The sequence below is a fragment of the Enhydra lutris genome, unplaced genomic scaffold, assembly GCF_002288905.1.
Source record: "Enhydra lutris kenyoni isolate GAN:26980312 unplaced genomic scaffold, ASM228890v2 scaffoldscaffold3, whole genome shotgun sequence".
Taxonomy (NCBI): Eukaryota; Metazoa; Chordata; class Mammalia; order Carnivora; family Mustelidae; genus Enhydra; species Enhydra lutris.
In genome coordinates this window covers 57,222,783-57,250,241 of record NW_019154087.1, presented here as the reverse complement: position 1 = coordinate 57,250,241, position 27,459 = coordinate 57,222,783, and the positions used below count along the sequence as shown (strand labels likewise).

At 34.2% G+C, this 27,459-nt stretch overlaps 1 protein-coding gene across 1 annotated transcript in view; it reads right to left on the bottom strand.

Annotated features, from left to right (window-relative positions):
• LOC111156114 (tolloid like 1) overlaps positions 1-27,459 on the bottom strand; it is a 208,394-nt gene that overhangs the window by 109,019 nt on the left and 71,916 nt on the right. The window contains exons 2-5 of the mRNA XM_022516745.1: positions 12,635-12,742; positions 10,422-10,502; positions 8,773-8,925; positions 8,135-8,252 (exon numbers count right to left, since the gene is read on the bottom strand). Of these exons, the coding sequence (XP_022372453.1) occupies positions 8,135-8,252; positions 8,773-8,925; positions 10,422-10,502; positions 12,635-12,742 (460 nt within the window). The remainder of the gene's footprint in view (positions 1-8,134; positions 8,253-8,772; positions 8,926-10,421; positions 10,503-12,634; positions 12,743-27,459) is intronic.

The following is a 27,459-nucleotide window of genomic DNA, read 5'->3' as shown; positions in this document are numbered from 1 at the left end:
TTTGATAGTCCTTTTAATGGTTTGCAAATACAAACAGTTGTCATTCCAATTATTTCTGTAGGCTTTAAATGCCTAAAACATCTTAACCTACACCATACACTTTTTTATGATCTATTATAACAGTTAATGAAGCTTAATAAATCAGTAATAGAAAAAAAGAAGTAACCAATAGGGAAAAAAAATCAGGAAATTCTGGTTTTGTCCCCATTTTTAATACTATTTTTTAATCTATACACAAATATTTACTATATATACAAATAGTAAAGTATTTGATGTAGAAAAACACAAAATTTACAAATTTTTGAGAGATTTAAACTGAACAATTTGCCACCATAGAGCAACGGTAGTTAAACTGAAATATTTGATGACTACATAGCAACTAAATTATACACACTGAGTCATTCTTGCTGGTTACATTCAAAGAAGAAACTTTGCAAATCAAAATCTGGGAGATAGTCAAGCAATGTTGTCAGCTTATTTAATTTAAAACACTTTTTTAAAGCATAATTTCACCCATAGCAATTTCCAATAAATAAGATGGATTCCATAACAGAAAACAAAAATATATTTTCCACTGACTTTTAAAATGATCCTATGAAAGAAGAAAAATGTGGTGCTTTGATTCCTATGGTTCTAGGGAGAGAATAATTCTGGATGCCCAGATGAGTAAATAACTAACTATATGCACATATAATTAGGTATGGAATGACAGGGTAATATGTAAGGTTTATAAAAATGTAGTTTAAGCATGTCTAGGTATTATCTTAGTTTCAGATATCGCTCAGGTTTATGTCCTTTTATTGTATACAGCTTTTAATTTTTTTATTTGTAATTTGTGTGCTGCTTTTAAAGCTTGACCACTATAAGATCAGTCCTCTCAAGAAAAACTTTCACCACACCTCTCCCTAAGCCATAGAAAATAATCAGTTAATCTAAACCTGCTATTCCTTACGTTTGCCTCAGACTGGAGGACCAAAGCACCTTTGGATTTTACCTATTAGATAATCCATCATGACATCCACAAAGATGTCCTCCCCACATCAGTCTTTTCTCAACACTAAGGTAATTTAAAAATTTGAAGTCATATCATGACTCTTCTCTACCCAATATTATCCAATGCTTATATGGCAAATTGTGTCAATGTTCAAAAATACTCATTACCCCTTACAGGAAGATTATCATGCTTTTTTACTCCACTAAGGCTGAGTTTGGTCATGTGACTTGCTCCAGATAATGTCATGTGAGCACAAACTTTTGTGTAATCTCTGGAGAGAATCTCTGATAGTCAGTATGTTTGGCAATATTGTCTCTGTTTCATCTGCCACAACTGTGATGTTCTAAAGAGAGGTTCCTCTGTCAGACTGAATTCTAAAGTGCTAACTCTGGAGAGAGACACAGCCAACCAGTGATGGACAGGCAGTATAAACAAGGAATAAGTGCTTGTTATTCAAGGCCACTGGGATTGAAGGGTCATGTATTAAATGACATAAACCATGTCAGCTGACCAATACAAGGTTTCTCTTTTACTCAGAGGAAAATCTGAAGTACTAACAAATATCTGTAAGATCCCACACAATCTTCACACACAAATGTCTTACCATCCAGTCCCATCTCTTACTACCGTTCCTGCAATTACTCCTCCTGGGCCATGCAGTGTCCTGGTTGTGCCCTCAGCATACAGACATGCTCTTGTCTTAAAGTCTTTTTCCTGGCTAAGTACTTCTTCTATTGGGAACTCTGTTCTCCCACATGGCCATATGGCTCATTTCATATTCTTTTACAAATTTTTGTGCAAATACCTTTCTGTCTCATTTATATTGCTTTCCTTTTTGTCCTAGAACTTATAGTCTATTAATACATTTTATATTTCATTGATTTTCCTTTTTTTTTTCCTGACTCCCCATTCTAGAATGTAAGCTAATTGTAAACACAATTTACATGCTTTGTATACTGATATCTCTAGTCCATAAAATATAGTCAGGCACATAGTATAACTCACCAGATACAGAGAACAGATTGGTGGTTGCAAGCACTTGGGGTGGGAGGTAGTAGGGTGGGTCAAAGAAGGGGATCAAAAAGTTCAAACTTCCAGTTATAAGTGTTGAGGAGGTAATGTACAGTATGATGACTAAAGTTAATACTGTATCATATATTTGAAAGCTGCTAAGAGAGCAGATCTGAAAGTTCTCATCACAAGAAATGAAAGTGTTGCAACTATGGGAGGTGATGACGGTTAACTAAATTTATTGTGGGAATCATTTCACAAAATATGCATATATCAACCCATCACAGTATACACCTTAAATAAATACAGTGTTCCATGTCATTTATATTATAATAAAACTGGAAAAAGATAATTTTTGAAATAAATAAATTAATAAATATTTGTTGAAAGAACAGATCTCAAAAGTACAGGAATGAACTAAGACTCTGGTGGTGAGTGAGAAGTATCCAAAGCAGTGGTGAAGATGTCTATGACAAGGGGTTAAACATGCTCTTCCTGAGATACCTCCCTCCACCTGGCTCTCCACTTTTTCCACTGGTGTGATTCTATAAATTATCTAATAATCCAACAAGTCATTTTTTTTTCTGCTTAAATTAACCAGTTTCTGTTATTTGCAAGCAAGAATCCTGGCTAGCACACCTCCTCTGCCTAACTGTAAACTTCCTAGAGAGAAAAACACCTCACACTCAATAGTATAGTTCCCAAAATTAGTATAGTAAGTGGCACAAAATGAAAATTCAATAGGTAAGGATGAATAAGTGGCTGTTGCCATAATCTAAGCGCTAAACTGACCAAAGTTAAATACAATTTAAAATACAAAATCTAGAAAATAGTTAAATTAACTTAATTAACCCTAAGTTTATTTGCTTGGTTAGTTATTTTTACAGAATCATTAAAAATTAGTGGATAGGAAAAAAGTAAGATTGTTCAAGAAACTATCTAGTAGAAGATAGAGCATATTCATGGATTAAAAACCTAAATGTGAGAACTGAAACCATAAAAATCCTAGAGGAGAATATGGGCAGTAACTCTTTGACATTGGCTATAGCAACATTTTTCTAGACATGTCTCTTGAGGCAAAGGAAACAAAAGCAAAAATAAACTAGTGGGACTACAACAAAATAAAAAGATTTTGCACAGTGAAGGAAAACAGTCAACAAAACTAAAAGGCAACCTACTGAATGGGAGAAGATATTTGCAAATGACATATCCAATAAAGGGCTACATTCTAAAATATATAAGAATTTATAAAACTCAACACCAAAAAGAAAAAAACTAATTAAAAAATGGGTAGAAGACATGAACAGACATTTATCCAAAGAAGACACTCAGATAGCCAACAGACACATGAAAATATTTCATCACTCACCATCAGAAAAGTACAAATCAAAACTACAATGAGATATCACCTCATACCTATCAGAATAGCTAAAATCAACAACACAAGAAACAAGAAGTACTGGAGAGGATGTGGAGAAAAAGTAATCTTCATGCACTGTTGGTGGGAAGGCAAACTGGTATGACCCCTCTGGAAAACAGTATGAAGATTCCTCAAGAAATTAAAAATAGAACTACCCTACAATGCAATAACTGCACTACTTATTTACCCAAAGAATACAATATCACTAATTCAAAGGGATACATGCTTCTCTGGTTTACAGCAGCATTATTTAGAAAATGATAGCCAAGGTATGGAAGCAGCCAAGTGTCCATTGACTAATCAATGGATAAACAAGTTGTGGTATGTATACACAATGGAATACTATTCAGCCATTAAAAAAGAATGAAATCTTGCTATTTACAATAACATGAATGGAGCTAGTGAGTATTATGCTAAGTGAAATAAGTCAGAGAAAGACAAATACTATATGATTTCACTCACATGTGGAATTTTGGAACAAAACAAATGAGGAAAGAGAAGAAAGAGAGAGAGATAAACCCATAACAGACTCAACTATAGTGAACAAACTGATGGTTACCAGAGGGAAAGAGGGTAGGGATTGGGCTAAGTAGGTTAAGGAGGGCACTAGTGATGAGAACCAGGTGATGTACGGAATTGTGTAATCACTATTAGTGATTACATTAGTGAAACTAATGTACCACTGTAAAAAAATAAAATAAATTAAGTAGAGGATATTCAGCAATATAAAGTTGTACAATAGACAAATTCAGCTATATAAATTTCTGAGTTACAAAGAAATAAATCAAACTAGTTTTTATAAAGTGATCTCATATTTTGCTGATAATGATTACTTATCTTGTACAATATATGCCACTGATGACAATAAATATTCATTGAAAAAATATTTATAGTTAAGTTAAACTTTTTGCCAATATATGGAGAGTTAAAGTACATGCCCCACTGAAGATGGATCAAAAATATCATATGCTAAAAAGTTCTGACCTCGACCTTATTTTTTTTTAAATTTTACCATTTTCCCATTTACCAAAGACTTGATATGGAATTAGGCACCCAATAAATATTTATTGCATAAAAGCTGTTCTAGTAGAATAAGGTGGGAAATACAGTGTTCTAAATGGTACAAAAGTGGCTCCATATTTAATAATTCTCCTATAAATATGGAGGACATTATTTTAGCTTTTATTTTTAAAAACTACAATAGCTACAAGTTGCCTTAGTGGGTAAGCTAAAATAAAAAATGATAAAAGTGAGGGACAGTCTAGATGGTTCAGTCAGTTAGGCACCCAGCTCTTGATTTCTGTTTAGGTCATGATCCCAGGGTCATGAGATAGAGCGCCACGTCAGGCTCTATGCTCTGTGTGGAGTCTGCTTGGGATGCTCTCTTACTCTCTCTCTGCCCCACTTCCTGCTTGTGCTCTCTCTCTATCTATAAATAAATAAATAAAATCTTCCCCCAAAAAAGAGTGAAAGTGATATAAAGTGGTAAGATGTGTTTGCCTACCATCTTACAAGCCAGAAACAGAACTGGCAAATGTTGCCATCAATATCAATGGCACTGCCTTACAGGCTCTTCATATTCAGTGGAGATTTATACTAGATATTATTAAATGCAACAGCTCTTATGAGATAAAGGACACAATACCAAAGTCCAATAGGAGTGTTATGTGTTTAACTTGACATAGATCTTATTGCAGTGGCCCTCATGTCTTGTGCAACACCAACTGTCAAACTCTTTAATAATTCTGATTAATTTTTACAAGATGTAAATGCAGCATTATCATAGAAAAAAATCCCCGTAATGATAAAATAACTGTTTCGTGAAACTATGGCCAATAATGGTAATTCCAAATGAAATTTAGAAGTCAAAAAATGGTTAGAATGATTAGCAAGACAATGATCAATTCCTACAAAAAGTATCATCCTTCCTATCATTGAAAATACAATATAAGGAAATTGAGTACAAAACAAATCACCAAATGCAACAGTATTACTATAGCAGTCACATAATATTATATATTATATGTATATATAAATACTCAAAAGTTTGATTTCAGTAGTATAATTACAGATTTAAGGATTTGAGGGGAATTCACAAGTTCAGTTTCCGTTTCTCTAAAATCATTAAAGTCATCGTTAAAGTGCATGCTCTTCAACACCTCTTTAAATTCTTACATTCTTTTCTTTTAGAATTACATACAATGTGCTTCAGCTGATGTGTAAATTGTCAATATTTTCTTGATCAGGGCACGTGGGTGGCTCAGTGGGTTAGGCCTCTGCCTTTGGCTCAGGTCATGATCCCAGATCCCTGGGATCAGCCTGTGTCCGGCTCTCTGCTCAGCAGGGAGCTTCCCCCTCTCTCTCTCTGCCTGCCTCTCTGTCTACTTGTGATCTCTCTCTCTCTCTCTCTCTCTCTCTCTGTCAAAATAGATAAATAAAATCTTAAAACAAATATTTTCTTGACCACCTATCTATAAAGCAGTGTACTGGGTGCTGTGAAGAGAGAAGGGATATGCAACCTATCATCACAGATGAAGGCAGACATATGAACCAACAGTGGAAATGTGTAATATAATACTAATATAATATAGCTGAAGGTAGAGCAAAGTCACACTGAGGGTGGCTCAGAAATGTGAACCATTTCCACGATAACAATGGAAGCAAAGACATTACAAGGAAGCAGAAAAGCACAAGCAAATGCATGAAAAAATGATAGTGAATGTGGAAAAATAATCTAGTAGCATAAAACAAGTAAAATAAAAAATTTTGAAAAAAATAAAATTAATGAAAGAAACTGAGTATAAATACAAATTTGTTACAAACAAATTTATCAATAAAGTAATGAATGCCAATGTTTTGTTTGTATTGACTCCACAAAATTGAAGATAAAGCAAAGATGTATTGATTTGAATACATTATGTATTTAGAAATATGTAAGCTGAGCTGTATCCATTCCTATTAGATAACCAAAAGGAAGGAAGGAGAGTATAGATTTGGATGTTTTAAATATTAGATATCAAGAACTAGGAGGCATTTCAAATGTAACCAAAACTTGTCAAGCTAAAATTTATTGATTTAGAAGAAAACATTACTCGAACATGTCAAAGCTAAAAAATTATGACATTATCGAAAACAATATAGAAAGGTAACCATGTATAATTTTTCTTAATGCCACTCAGATATGGTCAAAATTAAAATCTATTACTTTTTAAGTGAGGTTAAATGTTCTATGAATATGTGGTAGAACAAAGCCAGACGACACAATCCTCCCCCAATACCTAGTGACATATATATTTTCTCCCAGAAAAAAATATATGTGATTGGGGCAAGAATTCTTTCCTCCAAAGGAATGAAGCATTTATTTTTATTTCCATGTAAAAACTATACTAGAGGGTATTCAAATAGTTTGAGCTGATTAGAGAAAATTCCTCTTTGCAGAGGATTCCAGCTAATAAGTGTAAAAGGACTAAAAGGAAAGAACAACATTAGAAAATCACTATTTTGCAATGATGGGAACTTTTACAATGGAGGAACTGGCCCGTCACCACTGGAATCCAGCGATCAACAGCAACATCGCTAAGTGCTAACCCACGTGCCTCCAGAGGGCATGCCATGTCAAGGACGCAGCAAATCCTATCAAGTATTCTTCCCGAACAAGCAGAAGTTCAATGTGAATTTCATCAAATATTTAAATGTAAGTTCCGACTAACTGGAGATAGAGGGAAGAGAAGTTTGAGACCTTTCACAGTAGAAAGTCTTTAAGTATACAGTGTTGCTTGGAGAACTGCTATTACTGTAACTTGGCTAGATTATGAGATGTGGTGGCAGAAGAGGCTGCACATGGAAGTTGTGGTAAGTTCATGGCATTCTTTAAATGTTACAGCAAGGAATTCGGATTTTATTCTCAGGCTAACATTTCCCAAAATGTGTTCCGGGATACTGATATATGTTCTTCACTCTTAAAAGAGTGGCATGGATGTTCCGTTTTTTAAATAAGTTTAAAAAACCCTGTTATATTCTCTTCGATGGGTTGAATATTCATAATGTTCATTAGCACATTGCTGCAGAAATATCTACTGAAATTTAACACAGCATTTCACATCTTATGGAACAGTTGTTTCGGGGAGTATTTATCATCCTGTAAGAAGCCAATCTAGAAAGCAGCACTCTACGAGGCAGCATTGAAGGATCTCAAAAAGGGTGGTGTCTTGCTCTGACCGGTATTCTTTGAAGGTAATTCTAGGGGCAGTAAATTGATGAGGGAAGACAGTCGAGCATTTGGAATAGGTCAGGTGTGACATGACGAAGACACAAATGGACTGAGGCACTGACATGGGACGGAGGTAGAAATCAAAAGATACAGTGAGTATCAATGGAATCTTATTGCATAGATTTTAGAGGGAGCACAAGAGACTCCCAGACAATATTATTGAAGTTGCTAATTCAGATGAGTGGGACGGTGGCAATACCATTGATATAGTTGCAACATGAAGAGAAGAAGTATTTGATGTGGTGGAGAAATACACTTGGGGTAGATGTACACAGGTCTATGATCAAAGAATATATTTATTTAAAATATATTTTCTTATGTAAAATTCACAGTCTTATGGGAAAATGCTAACGAGGCAAATACTAAGAAACAAATCCTACTTCAGGATTTTCTTTTTTCCCTTCTACACTTGCTTAAATCATTCCCTGGTTCTACTTACCCACAAGGTCTATATGTGAATACAATGTAACTCTCTTCATCACTTCTTTCAATAAAAGTCACGCATGTGTGCTTTTCCCAGTGCCTCATGGCCTGCTTGAACATGGCTCGCTGACTGCCTGGAAAAATGGCAGGATGTTAATAAAATAAAATGTCTGCCTTGGGGAGCAGTGCTACATGCTGGCTTCTCCATCCCGAGTCTGGCTGGGCAGTTCAGATGCCATCACTCTCATCAACCAACAATTATTAGCCTAGAGCACCACAGGTGACCACTCTTAAGAATGGACACTCGCCTTATAATCAGAAGGTTCAAGCTCACTATCCCTACAGATATGGGTGTACAAGGCTTTATCAACAAGACATACATTCTTCCTGATAGTTGAAGAGAAATCAGCTTCCTGACTTGATGGGCACATTTGCAAGTCAGTTTAAAAACCGGAACAGTAATTTAGACTCTTAGAACTCAAGACTAAACATATTTTTCAACTTCAAAGACTTTCTAAACCAACAACCAAGATGAGTGAAGTATTTCTCATGTTTGATTTAATACTATATTCTATAGATTAGTATTCTGGAGCAATACACACTTAATCTCTATAATATTTCCTTATAAAAATAAACACTCCGGGAATATTTTACCAGTGAAGTTGCCTCCTATAACATAAGGAATAACACCTCCAGGCCATATTCTTTCGGTTCTTGATGTCGCAGCTCTGGGAACTCGATTTTTCTCATTTTGCCCTGAGAATTTTAGAGGTACTTTTCCTTTAACTGTGCTGTTTTGCTCCAAGCCTGCAGTGACATTTAAAACATTCTGTGAAACAGAAGTCCTTGGTCAGGGAATCATTTCCTCTTAAAAGACTAAGTTAAAATGTCTTATTTACATATTTGTGTAAATATGCCTTAAGTCAAAATGCACTAAAGAAAAACTTCATTTATATTACATACTTGCAACAGTATTAAAATATTGAAGTACTTGATGTCAAAGCACTATTTCTTAATGCTCTATGAGCAAATTTTTATGAATTCCCATACAACAGCCTACAGTGGATAGATGTCAGGCAGACTGGTAGCCCACAAAAGGGGTGTGTTTTATTTATTTTAATTTATGAGTTCACTGCCAATTCACCACCAGATGATAAATAGACATTGTTTAAAAAGTCACAAGATATTCAAAACTCGTCTTAACTCTTGCTAAATCCTTTATTCTTTTAAAGTAGGACTGATATTCCATAGTACAGCCTAAAATTATGAAAATTACAGAGAGGATAAATGAAATACTGTTAAGGCAGATGTGGTTTCAGCCTCCTGGGATGCTGGTATATCTCTGTTCTAATTTCCTCTGGATTCAGATCCAGGTGATTTAGCACTATTTAGAGACCAGTACACAATGTGAACAGGCCAACATAAAATGTGGCCTATTCCTGGAGCAGCTTTCAAGTCTGTAATCATTAATCTTCTTGGTGGCCTTTCAAAATATTTTTGTTACTATTTTTGTTTTTCCTAAATTTGCATTATTATCCATTCTTATTCATCTATCACTATTGATCCAAATATCCCACTATTGGAATACACTTCAGACACAACAAACATTGAATGCATGCCCACTGTTTCCACATCCCTAACAGGTCTATCTCTTAATACCCTGAGACAAAGCACCTTCGCTTGGGAAAATAATTCCTTCAAAGTGTGTACTGTCAATTATTTAAGTAATAATTCACCAATTTAAAAAATGTTAGGACACACTTTGAACAGAAAACTTTTTAAAACTCTCTGCAATCTATAAATAGTGTAAAACATTCAATACCGTGAGTATTAACTAATTTTGGAACCAGAAGGCTATTTTCTATGTATACTTCTGGAAGGGTCAAAACATTTTAAATTCAGTTTTTAAGCTAACAAATAGGCTTGTCGATTTACTTTACATGGAATATATTTCAAAACAGTCATGACTTTTTTTTGATTTGATTAAAACTGATGTAGTTCCATGCTCGATAAAACACCTTCGTGTGATACACACTGCACCAGAAGTAAATACCACCAGTAAAATAACCCCCTAATGCATTTTGTAATGAGAAGCAGAAAATAAGTTAAGGAAACATTTCCGCGGTCCCAAATTAAGTTCTAAAAAACTGACATTAAACAACAGCTAACAGAAATGAATAAAGGACTCCTTCTCGGCATATACCCTTTTCATCCTTCGCATATTAATGACAAACTGAACTGCTATTAGTATAATATTTACTGTACATCAAGTCAAGCATCTGCAACTTTAAACATTGTTATACCAGAGCCAATTCTTCTTATCCTGTCTATAAGTTGGTAGAGGGCCCCTCGTTTCTTTGACATACCATGGTCTCCAAATCCACCTTAAGAATAAAAGAAAATAGTAAGGTTAAACTCATTGCCTGTTAAATCTCTTCTAAATAAACCATACCAACAGGCTACAGTGATTTCTCTTTAGACATCTTTTTTTGAATGTGGTCTTAGAACATTAGAGTCATGAATATCCATAAATCTTAGAAGAGTGTAAACATTCTACAAACACAGTTTTGGTAACTAAAAACAAGTGGGTGGGGTGCTCCACAGAGCAATCTAAGTGACTTTATTCGGACATCGTGACAACTGAGTCATCTATTGATAATCTGGAACATTTTTCTTCTCTGTGACCTTGACATCACATCATGTTATATAGGATGACAGCAAGTTGTTCTGCCCTGTTGATTACATCCCAGCTATTTCTCCAATGTAAACTGAATATTTTCAGAAGCCAAATCAGCAAATGGAAATAAAAACATTAGAAGAGCAATTGTATAGTGCAAGTCTTGCTCCAAAGTTGTGATTGATTTTGAGATATTTTTAAAAGCATATCATATTTTATTACATATTCAAATACAATTTGAAAATAAGTTTTGAAAATCTGTTAAAAAATAACACATAATTACAGAAAAATAACACATAATTACAGAAGTCCAAAAGGATGTTAAGCGGCAAAATATGTTCTGTTAATCTATGTTATCTATGTTATCGGCATATAAAAACCGATGTAAAGAATTTTATAGCTCAAAAGGTAGAAAAGGAGGTCAGGATAAGAAAATACATCCTTTTGCAGTTTCACCAACTGGAAAAAGACTAGAAAAGGCAGATTTCCTGTCATAAGTCAGAAACCAGAGCATTTGAGGAAAATCCAAGTCCTCTGATTCTCATTCCAGACCTTTAATAAAATGCTTTCCCAATTTTATCTCCTGTTTTCCTTTCTTTTTCGAATTTTCAATAGACAAATAACAAGAAGGTGTCACCGAGCTAACAACCAATATAACCACTAATGGTATTGAACAACTGCAGAGGAATTTATACCACGGGAGTATGGTTCCTGAGTCTCTGTGGGCGAAGACAACGAAAGGGCCAGAAATCCATAAAGACAACAAACTGTTCTTGCACCTTGATCTCTCTCTTTCCAAAATATTTTCCCCCCTTTGAAATTAATACCAAAACTTATTTACCTAGATTAAAGCTAGTAAAAACCAAAACAATCACAAAAACCATTATCATATAAGCCTTCTAGAGCAAAAAATCAATTACATCCTTATAAGGCAAGCAAGTTAGAGTGCCTGTTCACTGACTAATAACGTGCTTGATTATTTGCTTTACATGGTCACATTTTTGTTGTGCTACTTGAGAAAAATTTTTGAAATTTTTTCATTGAACATCTTAGAAAGATGAGGTAATATGTCAATGTATTTATTCCTAAGTAGTTATAAGAAACATTTTTAAAGAATGGCATTTATATGTTTGAAATGACAATAATGTAACAATTGTACTTTGTATTAGATAGAGCCTGAACCACATATAAATAGATTTAGAAGGTTAATTATGAGAAAAAGAAATGTCTGAGTTAATATTAAGGTAATAATAGGGCTAAGAGTAATTATAGAATTTTCAAAAAACAATGTTTCAAGACCACTAAAGGCAGTAATGCCTTTAAAATTTAGCAATTTTTAAAAATTTTTATAGAAATTGAAATTATAAAAAATTCTGTGTAGGTAATTCATTAACATAGAAAAAATGATAAAATAAGTGGTTATTTCTTACATACTCTAAAAACAAACTGCAAATATACAAACTAAGTAAATACTTATGGGAAAGGCTATACAATTTGAAATAAGAAAATAAGAAAAAAAATTGATTTGATCTCCTCACTTATAAGTCACAATAATATTAGTAGCTTCTCCATGGGATTATTATACACATCCAAAGAGTTACTATCTGCAAAGCACTTAAACCAGGCCTGGTACCTTGTAAACATTACAAACTGTCAAAGAAATTAACTAATAAAATTAAAACTATGAACAAAATCTAAATTTCCAAATAGGTTTGTTTATGTTTAGGAAATCAAAGTTGATCAGCAGGACATTAAAAGTGACCCAAAGAATACTTAAAGCATTTCAAGAGTATCTTTTCTCCAAAGTGAACACAAATTCAATCAAATAATCAACCATACCTGTGGTATGTCCAAGTCCAAAGGGGTTCTGTGTAAGGTCAATTGTCCTATCAATTTGAAAGATACTTAAGTCTTCATCATCTAAGGCAATATCACCCCAAAACACAGCTAAAAAAGAAAAGTTCAATTAAAATGTAAAATATTTAAGAGCAAAGTCAAAGCACACAAAGCTAAGAAAAATATTGCTAAAAATATGGAAATGCTGTCCATATAGACAGGTATTTCAGAAAGTAATTGTATAACTGAGTATAATATTGGACCTTTTCACTATAATATGAACCACTTGCAGAAGGGCATGACCTGTGTTTAACAGGAGGGTTTAAGTTATTTCTTTGAAAGAAATGGTCATGATTTATGGGGGAATCTAAAGAAAGTGAATTAACTAATCATGGCTAATTTGCAAGTAAATGAAAATCTGATAAGTGTTCTTGAATTCACAGTGGATGTCTGTGACCAGCAGCAGGTCTTCACTGACAAGTAGAAGGAGACTTAGTAACAGCTTAATATTGTACTGTTATAGAAACTTATTCATCACATTTTTATACAATTATACGCACTTTCTCTAAAGATGGCATTGCTTCTGAGTTTCTGTAAAAGCTATAAATAATTACCAAAAATAATATTTAAGTCAACATTTATTTAGTCAATGACTAGGTGCTACACCTTTGACCTTTAAGGATAAATAAAACTGTTCATATTTTCAGGAGCTTCAAAATCATTGCCCCAAATCCTGAAAACCCTCTGACTCTGTCTGTTGTATCCAGTCTTTTATGCTACCTAATAAAACACAGCTCTATAAACCATTGTGGAAAGAAATGAGATAATTGCTTTAAAATCAGTATGTGAATTTCTCTTTTAAGGTCGGAAATATACAGTAACATAACAACAAAAAAAAAATCCTTCCTTTTTGAGTCCAAAACTAATCAATCTCTTAGTGCTGCCAGTTGTCAAAATATAGTAACTTTAGAAACAGCATATTTAAAAGAGATAATAAATTAATCATGAGATAGTAAAACACTGACAGATGCCTTGGAAATTCCGGGATATCTGTTTCATGACACAGGATTACAAATTTTCTTTTACAAGTGTTTCTTCAAATTTTTCTTTTGCAAAACCAAGAGAGGAGGAAAATACATTAAAATTTTAGGAAATGATGAAATCCATACGTTTCAAATCACTGTCTTTTAGTAGATTTAAACCTTAATATTTAGGAATTTTAGCTATAAAAATAGTTAATAAAATTAATTTATGAAATTGAGATTTCAATTTTGAAAGCTATACTTTAGGCTCTGGTCAAAAGTTTATTATGTAAAATTATTTACCCAGTTTAATTCCCTCATACAAAATGACATGAGATAAGAAAGTTAGATTTATGTGTAAATCTAGAAAGGAAGAAAATAGAAGTTAGTTCAAGGTGAATTATCAGTTCACTATAAGGAAAAATATTCATTAAAATTAGAAATCTCTCATAAACTCTTCTCTTCCGCCTGACTGTCAATGAAATGGCAGTCTGTAGAACCAGAGAGAGGCTTGCTGTCTTTTACTGTCATAGAGACAAAGTCATGAAAGGTCTGTAGAACAGTTTACAACACTGGGTAAGAGGCTGGTCTTGACGCCTGAAATTGAAGCCAGATTCTAATCAGCTTCATATACCTCTAGCAGACACTGCTGATGCTCCACTGGCCCTAAAACCAGACATCTCAAGAAATAGATGGCCTGCCTAAATTAAAAAAAAAAAAAAGCACTTTTATAAAAGCCTTGTTAATTTTCATAAAAATAAATTTTGCACTTTTCTCCCAAGATTGTATACTTTAAGGTGAATTCAAGTTTGCTAGTTACTGAAATCGTCCATCATCTATGTTTACCAGGCAAACAGGGGAGGGCATTGACTGGCAGTGACTGAGCCTCACTCTTCCTTAGTGCTGAGGGCATCTGGAGACAGGGAAACAGTGGTACTCCAACACATTATCACCTCAAATAGGGATCCCAATGGATCGGGTTAAAACGCAGGCTCTGATACAGTCGGTCTGGAGAGAGGCCTCAGATTCTACATTTTTTTTTAAAAGATTTTATTGATTTATTATTTGACAGAGAGAGAGAGTGAGAGAGGGAAAACAAGCAGAGGGAATGGGAGAGGAAAAAGCAAGCCTCCAGTAAAACAGGGAGCCCGGGGTCGATCACAGTACCCTGAGATCATGACCTCAGCTGAAGACAGATGCTTAACAACTGAGCCACCCAGGTGCCCCAGATTCTACATTTTTAACAAGCTGCCACTATTGCAAATAATTGTCACTGTGATCATCATCTTTATTAGCACTTTTTTTGCAAGAATAAACTTTTGCTCCTCTCTGAACCAGCTGGTTAACTTGAAAACTGAGGCACTCGACCAAACAAAATGCAGTTTGTCCATACTCCATTTATATAATAAAAGTAGTATGAGTAAAATAAAACCCAAATGTGTTTTAGATTTTTATTTTCTTGTAACAACTTTTCACATGCAATAGGATTCTTGATGGATGGATTATATCAGAAACAGAACAGCAGTCCAAGGATATAACACTTCACAGAAGCAAAAACACTACTTTTGGGGAGGAGAAAAGGCACAAGGCCAGATGGTTCTTAAAAGGAGAGAAAACTGTTCTAAAATACATACACCCATTTTTTTTTTTAATCTACTGTTATCTTTTCTGAACTAAAAAGCTTCAGAATGGTTTGTGTCAGTTCTCAACACACCATGAACTGCTTCAGGAGAAAACCAAATATTTCTTTGAGAACAAGCCATAGTGAGTGACAAAGCCAATTCATTTGTGAGCAGACCTGATATACTGCAGGCCAAATATATCTTTAAATTTCGATACTATCAATAGAAAAAAAAAGCCATGTTAAAATTACAACCTATCACACAGTTTTAAATGCACAATTTCTTTCTTCATATACTGCACACATTTGAGGGTTTCCTTCATTCATCTTTTGCTTAAATGTAAGTGTCCTATTTATTTTTACATGCTGAAGTACTTTACTTATGCACTGGTAGAGCAAACTGGACCACACACTCTATATTACACGGATTTAGAATTTGCATTATAATCTAACACATATTTATTATTTAGTATCCAAGATATTTGAAATTCTCAAATCCACTTTGGAGGTTTTTTTTTCTTTATGGTATTTTCGAATTGTTTTGCATCAAAAAAAAAACCCACAAAAATTAGAAATAGTTTAAAAGAGTATGAATTATTATTCATTAGGCCCATTTAATGCAGTGATTTGAGGTTGGGGATATCAGAACTGAAAGCAATACAGGAAACTGGTTATAGATGATAATACTAAGGAAATGCTCAAGTGCAATTAGAATATTTACTATCTGTTTGGAATCCTGCTTGGATTCCTATGGTCAAAAATGGGGTTAGAGCTAACCAACAGGCCAAAATAAAATATCAAGAAGAACAATTTTTAACATGGAAAACCACAGGTATTGTTTTTCTTCTGAAGGCTATTTGCATTCATTGTACAATTTTTTTTTTTTTAAATCAAAGACCAAGAAAGACAAATAGCTTTTATTGCAGTAGATAAACACATTTTATAGAAGAATGTATGGTAAGAATGAACAATCCAAGATCATGATTCCCTACACTGTAACTTTAAGTGATAGTTCTTCCACCCATTCAAGACTCCCAAGTGATCTTTAGCCTTTCCATTTTGAAGGTGGAATCCAGCAACCAGGCTTCGAGCTTGTGATTTCCTAAAAGCTGTATGCAAAAAATACGTATGAGCTTATACACCCAGTCACAACATGGTTTGCAGGAGAGAAGTCCACTATAGGTTGTCAGAAAGGATCACACAAAGTAAAGAGCCTCTATTTTTGCCAAAAGCAAAGCCTTTCAATCCACTCAGGAGAAAATGCTTGCAAACTAAATACCTTCACAAAAATGAATACATTCACGTGACATTCATGTGAATTCATGCTAATGTGTCTGATAGCGGGTTACTACTTGATAGCATACCGTAACAAACAAAGGGATAGAGTCTCCTCAGACATTACCTATAGAAACCCCTTCCAGAAACCCGTCTTTCCAACTAATCTGGTATCACCTCTGCTTCCGTGTCCTGCTTGTGCTTCTGTCAGTAATAGAGCAAGACACAAGATTTCATGCCATGTTTTCAACAGCCTAATTCCTCAATCTAATTTTGAAAATACTGACCACAGGCAGCATAAATTGCTCATCTTTAAACTCTCCCTGCCAGAGTGGCTGACAAAAAGAAGGTCCTCGATATATGTTTTGAGACACAAAAAAATGTGAATGAGAAAATACCCTGGCTAGGGGTATAAATTGTGTATGACAAAAATAAGGCTAACCAGGCTATATGCTTCACAGATTTTGCCCTAAGACCGAAAACATGAGATATTCACCATTCTAAGGAATATTTCAATAATTTCAATCTAGAGTGGATTATTGTCAGATACTCAACAAAAACTTTTTAAAAAGGCAACTGCCTTTCTGTTTTATTTCAGGAGTGTATATTATGAAGTGTAGTTATGGGAAATGTGTCCACTTTTCTCTAAACATCATACTGATATGCTCAGGAAATACAGACTGAATGAACAGATCAGATATCTTGAGATTTATGAGATTTGAAGAGATAACGCAAAGATTCAACAATAGCCAAGAGCACTCGCTTCTTACATTGTTTCCATATACAGTTTAAACTTTCTGCTTTTATTGATATTGGATTTAGGGAGGAAGAATGATGTCATGTGAAGGCCTGACAAGGCTGCTTTGGCTGCTTAGCCTACAATAAAGGCTTAGGAAAAATTTCCTCAGACAAGGACAACAATGAAGGCTCAAAAGTCAACTATTTTTACTTGATTGACAACCACTAAGCAAATTCCCAAGGAAAAGTAAGATTTGGCAAAAGTTCTAATTATACATTTCGGAGACAGTGTTACAATACTTTAAAGGGAAAACAATTTGGTGGCATTGCATATGTACAGAATAAATTTGTGCCCCAAAATGACACGCATGAAAGTTAAGTTCAGTTCCAAGTTTGGTAAACAATTATCTTTAAAGTCTTGATATTACATAAAAATAAGTAAATACATATTTTTATACAGACTTTCAGAATTACTCTTCAAAAAAAATTAGGATGAGAATTTTTTTATGTAGCATATTTCCTTCTTAAATGTCTAATAATAAAAAAGAAAGTATTTGCAGTCCAATTATTGTAATGAATGTTTGTAAGAAAACAGCCCATGTAATGTTTTATTTAAAATAATTTACAGGGTTTTTTTTTCCAAGTTCTGCATTTTCACTTCCACCAAAACTATCACATAAACTGAGCAAAGTCTTCTAATTTGCAACTAAAAAGTGTTCATGCAGGGGCACCTGAGTGGCTCAGTCCTTAAGCATCTGCCTTTGGCTCACGTCATGATCCCAGGGTCCTGGGATCTAGCTGGGCATTGGGCTCCCTGCTTGGCGGGATGCCTGCCTCCTCTCCCACTCCCCCTGCTCTATCCCTCTCTCTATCTCTTTCTGTGTCAAATAAATAAATAAAATCTTTAAAAAAAAAAAAAAGAGTGTTCGTGCAGTAAAATACAAATGATGAGTTAAATAAATGGTTTACTTATTCTTGCCTCATAAACTAGATTGAAAAGAGTCTCTGGACAACATGACTCTTATCTTGCCATTTTCAAACAAGATGTCTTTTTCAAAGAAGGAGTTGCAGTGAGGTATAAAAAGCTAGATACTGTTTGGATTATTGATCATAAAAAAGAAAACTGTCCAAACATCCTCCAAATTGAAAGTTCCTGCTGCTAGAATTCAAACAATCTTCTTCAACTACTTCCTAAATCAGGAAATAATATACCAGCTCAATATGAAATCAACTGTTCAATCTGAAATGCAAAACAAGCATATACACATACACACATACATATACACCATGCTAGAACAAGGAATATTTCTCCAGAAAATGGCGACATTTGACAATCAAGTCATTTTCCATGATATTCTTGTGTTCCAAGACAAATCTAGATTGATCAACGGATTATGAACACAGAATACAAGGAGCAAGTCATCTTTTTTAAATCTTTGTTTGTTTTAATGCAATTTTACATTATGGATATGATTAAATGCTAAATTTTCAAAAAAAATCTTTCTTTTTAAGTCAGAAAACAAAATTTTTCTCATAACAAAAGATCCATTGAAATACCATATCAATCTGCATTTATAGCCCACAATGCCCATGGATAGGATTTCTCAGAACATTTTTAAAATATCACCCATACCACAAATATTCATTCTGAACTCTTTGTCTCAAAAGAGAAAACATCTACAGAAAAGTACTTTGTGATCAAACAATGTAAAAATCAGTATTGAAACTTTTTTTACATATGGCCTAGTAATTTGTTACAAACTTTAAGAAAACAATTTATTGTGGTTTCTAGGTTTTTAAAACTCTCATTCTTAAACTGCTCAAATAAAGAATATATAATCAACCGCTACCAAGATTTGGTTTATTTATGTTTCCCACATCATACATCTTGTAACAACAGAGTAAACACTTGTTTTTTTCTTCCCTCAGGCCTGTAATTGTTTATACTTGTGGCCACTTGTGTAGGAGTCAACCCTGATACTTATTTCTTAATTAAGTTTGTTTATTTTCTAAATATTGACACTAGCTCTTGAAGTAAATCTTGGTGTCTTTCTGGAAGACTTCATGCAAATTTGCTGTTTTCTGTATTCTATGTTTTACTCACTGGCTGGTCATCCCTTCACACAAACAGAATCTTTTTTCCCACTTTTTTCCATTTTTATTTAGTCTACTGTTAGGAAAGGTTAAAAGAGAAAATGTTGCATTCCAACCTTTCTGGTTCTTCGTATAAGATTTCCTCTTGAGCATAAGTCCAAGGCTAGGTTTTCTCTTTGGTTAATATCCCCCACTGCAAACCCATAAAAAAACATGTGCTCAGTGAAATAAACTTTACAAAATTTCAAAGCTCACTGATATCCTAAAAACTTTGCTCCATGTACTAATTTCTATTTCTTTCTTCAATAGTCCCAGCAACTTTAAAAAATTGGGAAGATAAGTAAAGGGAACTTTATTCACACCAAAACAAGCAAAAATTGAAAAAACAATGAAATATCCTGTCAACATTATTTTCAACATTTAAAATTTTTACTTTAAAAGATCTATAAAGTGTCAGTATCTTATACTAATATTAAATGTGTAGTGCTTAATACCAATAAACTACCCTCATCGACACTTTATTCCATTCAAGCATTAGAAAACCCTAGATATTGATTCATATTACTAAATCTGCTGATAGAATTTACTATTTTAAAAACTTACCATTCCCTGTTGCCCATTATATAATATCTACTTTTTACTTTAAGTAGCAGTTTATTAGCACTGACCTTAGGATATCTTTTAGAGTTACAAGATTCTGAGTCAGAAGCATTGCCTATCTAAAAATTTCAGTTTGAGGCCATGACTGACTCATCTTAACCATGTGAAGCTTTCAAACTGGGAATGAAGAAATAGGTGATTCCTTTTCTTTTCAGATTTGCAGAAACATGGATGTTACCTGCACAGGCTTATGGAGATAATATACTTAACTGAAAAATGGACGTTCTTCACAAAGCAAGTGTTTACCAAGAGAAATGGAGTTGATCATGACTTGTGTATGGAAAAGGATAAACTCACCTAAGACTCTGCTTACCTAGCTGCAATATTAATGTTACTGAGTAATCTGCCTGTAATGTTTCAAGCCTTGTTTGAGATAATAAAGTAAAAGAAAACAGATGTTGAAATACAAACAGAAATCCATGCACATTAGGTAAACAGAATCTTTATAAATGCCAGGAAAACATTTCCTTAATTATATCATTTTTTAAACTTAAATATTTAAAACAAGTATAAATTTTAGCTAATAGATATAATTAGAAATTTGGGCATTAAATCCCCAATCTGTCTGTAGTATTACTGATGAGAAAAGTTTTTTAAAAAAGAATAAATTACAAGCACTTAAAAAACTGCCAAATACATATCATGAACAAAAATTATATATTCAGCATTGACCAAAAAAATCCAGAGGTATAAAAAAAGAAACCTATATATTAATTCACTTTAAAAGTTGTTGGAGCCTTATAAAATAAACCAATCTCTAAAAAATAAAAAAGGAATTTTAAAAGGGTCTTAAAGAAACCCTCTGAAAGGATTAATATGTTTGAAAACTAATGCTTAAAATCCATTTTTTTTTCTTGAATTTCATTAGTGATCTCTCACGAAGTAGCAAATGAATGACTATTAGAGCTACAGTTTGGGAGAAAAAAGTAAAAGTAGTTTAAGTATGCAGCCAACTGTAATGATGGACTGTCATTCAGAGATACTCAGAGAGTTAAAGCTAAAGGTGTAGAACTGGGAAAACTGATACTGTGAGCAGCTACTAGGGCGGTGTGACTAATTCTGGGAGTTTTATCTATTTTTAATGTTCCTTGCAATGATGCAAAGTGACCCCCAGGTACTAAGCCTACTAATTCTTTTTTAATGGTAAAATGGAAAAATAGAAGGCTAACTAGTCAATTTAGAGTTGTCTTGAAATGGTTGTTAAAAGAACCTACCTGATATACTAAATTATTTTTCCTGCTTTATTGAAATATCACTGACTATATATAAAACTGTGTAGTTTGTGTACAATGTAGTGATTTTATATGTTAACACATGCATCATCTCATATAGCTATAAATTTTGTGTGTGTTGTGAGAACTTTTAAAACATACTCTTTTAGCAACTTTCACCATACAATATAATACTGTTAAAAGTCACCATGCTGTGATGTGCTAAATTATTAATCCCTAAGGAAAGAGATTTTTGCCTTATTTATTTTTGAATTCCCAATACCTAGCACAGTATCAAGACAAAAGAGAAGTTCAATAAATTAATAATAAAGTTGTCTCATAATTGTTAAACATTATAAAAATAATATATCACATATTTCCCAGTTGTGACCACTAATGTCTAGAGGGGGAAAAAAAATGAATGACCAACACAATGATAATAAACACTAGCACCCAGGAAAAGTTCCCAGTAAAGAAATCAGAGTTCTTTGAAACAAATGACTGATTCTAAGTTTTAGTTAGGAAGTGAGTAAGATGAGCCTGGATTATGCTATAAACCAGAGAGCAATGAAGCTACCGAAGATAAAAGGGTCATGATAAAGGATTCAGGAACAACTGAACAAGCTTCCACCGGCCAAAATTGAGACAATTTGAACATTGATAAGGATAATCAACGATCATATTGAACAGTGAGTCCATTAGTTCATAACGCTAAAAAAAAACTGATCACCTTTGAAGGACACTAGGATATCAATTCATTTTTTTCCAAATGTAGGCATAAAGAGAAATAAATTTTTAAAAACACATTGCTTGATAACTAGTATAGCTAAGTATTGATACATACATTTTCAAAAGGCTTTCTCTTTTGAGAATGGGCTGTTCCCTGCTCTTTGTGATGGTTTTCCTTTGGAAGGTTTGTCCTATGCTTATTGACTGTAGGTTCTTCTTATGTACTCTTGATTGCAATTTTCTCTCATTACGATAGTTTCTGGTTTATAGTGGATGCCGATTATAGTTTATTCAATGTACTCGATTAAAATAAATGCAAGTGATTTTAACACAATAAATTGTATAACCCATTTCCTTTATATTTTGTGCTTTCAAGTCATATTTAAGCAGCACATCTTTTTTTGAGGTCACATAAATAATTTCTTTAAAATACTAAAATCTTCTTTTCACACATATGTCTTTAGTCTACATTGAACTGCTTTTCTTTTGTGATAGATAAAAATTAAATTTCTCAGGTGCCTGGGTGACTCAGTGGGTTAAGCCTCTGCCTTCGGCTCAGGTCAGGATCTCAGAGTCCTGGGATTGAGCCCCGCATCAGGCTCTCTGCTCAGCATAGAGCCTGCTTCCTTCCTCTCTCTCTGCCTGCCTCTCTGCCTACTTGTGATCTCTATCAAAAAAATAAAATCTTTTTTAAAAAATTAAATTTCTCTTCTTCTATATGTATAACTAATTTTCCCAGCCTCATCCTTTCTCCAAATACCTGCAGGTATTTGCCACTTTTCTCATAAACATGTCATATATCTAGGCCCTCTATTGTCTTTCACTAGTATATCAGTCTGTAATACCGTACTGTACTGATGACAATCTCTTTATGATGAGTCTTTATATCTAATAGGACTACTGTCCTGAGTTTTCAAAATGTTCTCAGTTCTTTTCAGCAATATGATTTTCCATATGAATTTCAAAAGCAGATAGTCAAGCTACAAGAAAAATCCTGTTGAAGTATTGATAAGAATTGTATTGATCCTATAAATTAATACAGAAAAAATTTTCATTTTAAAGATATTTAAGTTTCACACTTATTATCATATTTCAGCTTATTTTGGGTTTTAAGTACACCTTCCCATAAAGCTATAACTTTTCATCATAAAGGTCTTGTACATGCCTTGTTGAAATTATTTCTAGGTAAACTTTCATATTTTGTTGCTATAATAAATACTAACATCTTAAATAATATTTTCTAGGTGTTCTTTGTATATAAGAAAATAATTTTTATATTTTTATCTCCTATTCATCAGATATGTTAGATATTTCCATTGGCACCAACAGATCTCTTGCATTGGTTATGAAGACAATTCTATCATCTGAAAGTAATAAATCATATTCATTCTTTACAGTTCTAGTGTTTGCATGTGTGTAAACTTGGTTTTACATAATTCTTAAAATCTTAATATTGAAAAAAAACAGTGATAACAGGAACACGTGTCTTACAACTTTTAAATACAAGCCTTCTAATATTTTAGAATTGACTATGCTTTTAGGTTTTGACAGATACTTTGTCAGGTTAGAGAAGCCCCTATGTTCCTATTTTGGATTCTAGCACTTAGATTTATAAAAGAAATTAGCCCATAATATTTCTACCTTTGCTTATATTGTCTAGCCTTAGAATCAAAGTTATACCAACCTTATAAATGAGCTGGCAGACATTATTTCTTTCCTAGTTAGTCACAAAATATGTGTAAGAATGGGATCACTTGTTCCTTAAATTGGCAGAAATTTTTTAAGATTTTATTTATTTATTTATTTGAAAGAGAGGGGCATAAGTGGGAGGGAAGGGCAGAGGGAAAAGCAGACTCCTCACTGAGCAGGGAGCCTGATATGGGACTTGATCCCAGGACCCTAGGATCATAACCTGAGCCAAAGGCAGACACAACCAGGTGAACAACAAAGGCACCCTGGCAGAAATTATTTGTAAATATGTCTGGACATGCTATTATATTTAAGGGTAGATTTTATTTTATGTACTGTAACCTAGATGTTCCCTGTCTACACTGCCCCTATGAATACGGAGAGGAGTACCACTACTAGAGTCTTTCCATAGTGTTTTTTAGTTGATGCTTTGATGGGCTACCCACACCTCACATTCTTATTTGAATAACTGATTTCCAGATCCTGGAAATGTTTTCACTGAAAAACTTCAGCTATTAGCTCTCTTGGCTGAAAAAGTTGCAAAATCCATATAGCCAAACCTACTTCGTATAAGTAGCCAGCATCCGATGAGTAGTAGAGGAGTATGCTGTAAAGGTACAGTCTCCTCAACCTAACTTAGGATTCTGATGGATCCTCATAGCATCAGTTCTCATCCTCTACAGCCAGAGAGCAGAGAAAATGAAAAACAAGGTCCAAAGCCCAATCCTAAGAGATATAGAACTTTAAAGGAGGGCTATCCTCGCCATCTCCATGGGTCAGCTATGCCGAAGTTAGGTTCTACTTAGGAGATAATGGTACTGACACACGGGATGAAAAGTATGAGGTGAGGCACCTGAAAATTGTGAACCTCAAGATTTATCTGAAACTTTTAAGTCTGAAGACGTGGCTTACTCCATCTTTTTAGGACTAGTACTCTTCCTTTGTTTAAAGATAAGGTAGTGGTCGTCTCCCGAAAGACAACATGCACTACTCAGGATCTGCCTGCACCTCCTTTTCTGGCTGCTAACCCAATAACTAAGGTTAAATCACAATATAACCTGACCAGGATGAGCTGGGCCCCAAATCAGGAAAGGACTGTGTCCAAAGGAACTTACAGAGCCTTGCCAGCTTGTACTTGGAGGAGTCCAGAGATCACTCCAGGACCCAATCTAAGTTTGGACATAAAATTATATAAGAGAAAGTTTATTCACTTGGAAGCACAATCCTGTGTTATGAGTTTTAATACCATTGAAAGGACACCAAAGATAATGCAAACATGCTATTAGGATAAAACACTCAACTACCTTAAGTAAGAAAGAAATGCCAGAAAGGGCATGTCAGAGAGATTAAAAGGCTCAAAGAAGTAAGTATACTTCAACAGATATACAATATTCAGCCAGAAAGCCCGCCAGGTGACTATATTATATAGAAGAGCCCTGAAGGGTCACCATTTACCAAGGCTAATAAGGAACACACTGAAAAAAGAAAGAAAAGCATCCCTAAGAAGTGATAATCCTCTAAAAGCCAAGACTGATGGCAGAAAATGGTGTTACAGAACTGGGTTCTGTAAGAACAGGTAAGACAGAATCTTAAAAAAAAAAAAAAAAAAAAAAAAAAAAAAAAAAAAAGCAGAGATCATAGGACAACACTCCATTACCACAAGCCAGGTAGAGGCAATTATCATAGTGCATGGCAAGGTTGTAGTCCCAGACAGGAACGCTGACCCTGAAAGAGAGTTAATAGGACATGGCATCCAAGGGGTAAAACAGATGGACCACCAACAAAGGATATTATTCAATCAAAAATGTGGAAGCTGGATGATCAGAGATTAAGACTGGTTACCTTCCACCTCCCCAAAAAATATCTAGAGCTTCAGGATATAAGTCAGTTTTCAGACCTGGAATAAATAAATATATATATATATATATATATATATATATATATATATATATATATGAAGGAATCATGGTTCCAACAGAAATAACACTTTAATGCCATAAAAAATATATAATAATGATTCTCCAGTCCTTCCACAAAGGCCTACGTCTATTTCATTAAATAATCATACCCAGACATTTTGAGGACTGTTAGAGCATGAAAGGAAGATATAGCTCTTAAAATTGAATAATAAGAAAACATATAAAACTAACAAATTCTTGGCAGCTGAGTGTGAGCCAGCCTCTCTCTCTCTCTCTCTCAAACACACACACAGCCAAGAGAGAGATACAGAAATGGCCCTATAACCATCACTCTCAGTTATCCCCATCCTCACAGCTCAGACTCTGAGCATTTAGATACCCTGGTTCGCATAAATGAAGTTTTTCTACCAATGACAAGACAACTGAACCTTAAACTATGACCAGTGCTTGAGTACTTTCAGCTTTTTGTGCCAAGGGACCAGCAGGTAAGATAAAGTGTCACCATCCTGACAGTGTAACCGATCTTGACCATCAGGAACTGGGGCTGCTGCTGCACACCTGGGAATGGGGAAATATGTTTGACAGAAAGTAATCCTCTTAGACACCTCATAACACTTTCTTGACCAATTTTGATTGTTAATACAGCAGCCATGGCCTGAGAAGGTATAGGAAGTAGTGGCTTAATACACTTAGCCATGTGGGTATGGGACAGCACTAGATAATTCACCTAGACTAGCCAAGGACAATCTAATATTGACAACCCATAGTGTGAGATATTGGATAGGAAAAAAAAAAATCTCAAAAATCCCAATTTCTGTTGTATATGGTAGTTATTGGATCACCAGTGAACCCATTCAATTTTATATATATTGTATTCTTCAAAACAGGGCAATGATAGTCACTTAAATAATGTATTAATTTCATTTCCAAGAAGCATACTCCAGAATAGTACATTTGAATTGGTTAAAAAAAAAAAAATCAAAGGTCAGTACCATTATCTCCCGGATGGCTCAGTCAATTAAGTGTCTGTCTTTGGCTCAGGTCATAATCCCAGAGTCCTGGGATTGAGCCCCACATCAGAATCCCTGCTCAGTGGGGAGGCTGCTTCTCCCTCTCTTTCTGCCTGCTGCTCCCCCTACTTGTTCTCTCTCTCTCTCTCTGTGTGTCTGTCAAATAAATAAATAAAATCTTTATTTTTAAAAAGCAAATGTACGTATTCTTAGTTTCCACACATACATGGGTCAAAAGAATAATGTCGATTTTTTTTTAAGATTTTATTTATTTATTTGACAGACGGAGATCACAAGTAGGCAGAGAAACAAGCAGAGAGAGAGGAGGAAGCAGGCTCCCTGCTGAGAAGAGAGCCCGATGTGGGGCTCCATCCCAGGACTCTGCTCAATCCCAGGACTCTGGGATCATGACCTGAGCCAAAGGCAGAGGCTTTAACCCACTGAGCCACCCAGGCGCCCCAGAATAATGTCTATTTTAAATGATGGTGTTCTTGTGCCTCCTATGAAGAAAAAAGGTTTAAACCAAACCTCCTCCTACAGCTTTCACTTACAAGGAGGAAACAAAGATTGAACATGAAAAGTAATATTCTCTAATATACTTGAAATGTCTCAAAGAAGTCAACTGCTTGAGAAGACTGTATGTAGTCTTATTTCTGTTACTGTAGAATCCACAGTAGTAAATTCCCACTGGATCATGTCCAAAACCATCACGAATGTGTATGTTTTTGTCCCTTCATTTGTACATTTAGAAATCACAGAAAGGAAATTCCTTAAAGAAATGGCAATATTTACAGTATTTTTAGAATATTTCACTTCTAGTATAGAGCATCTCTAAGTACAAAAGTAGTCAACAAATATAA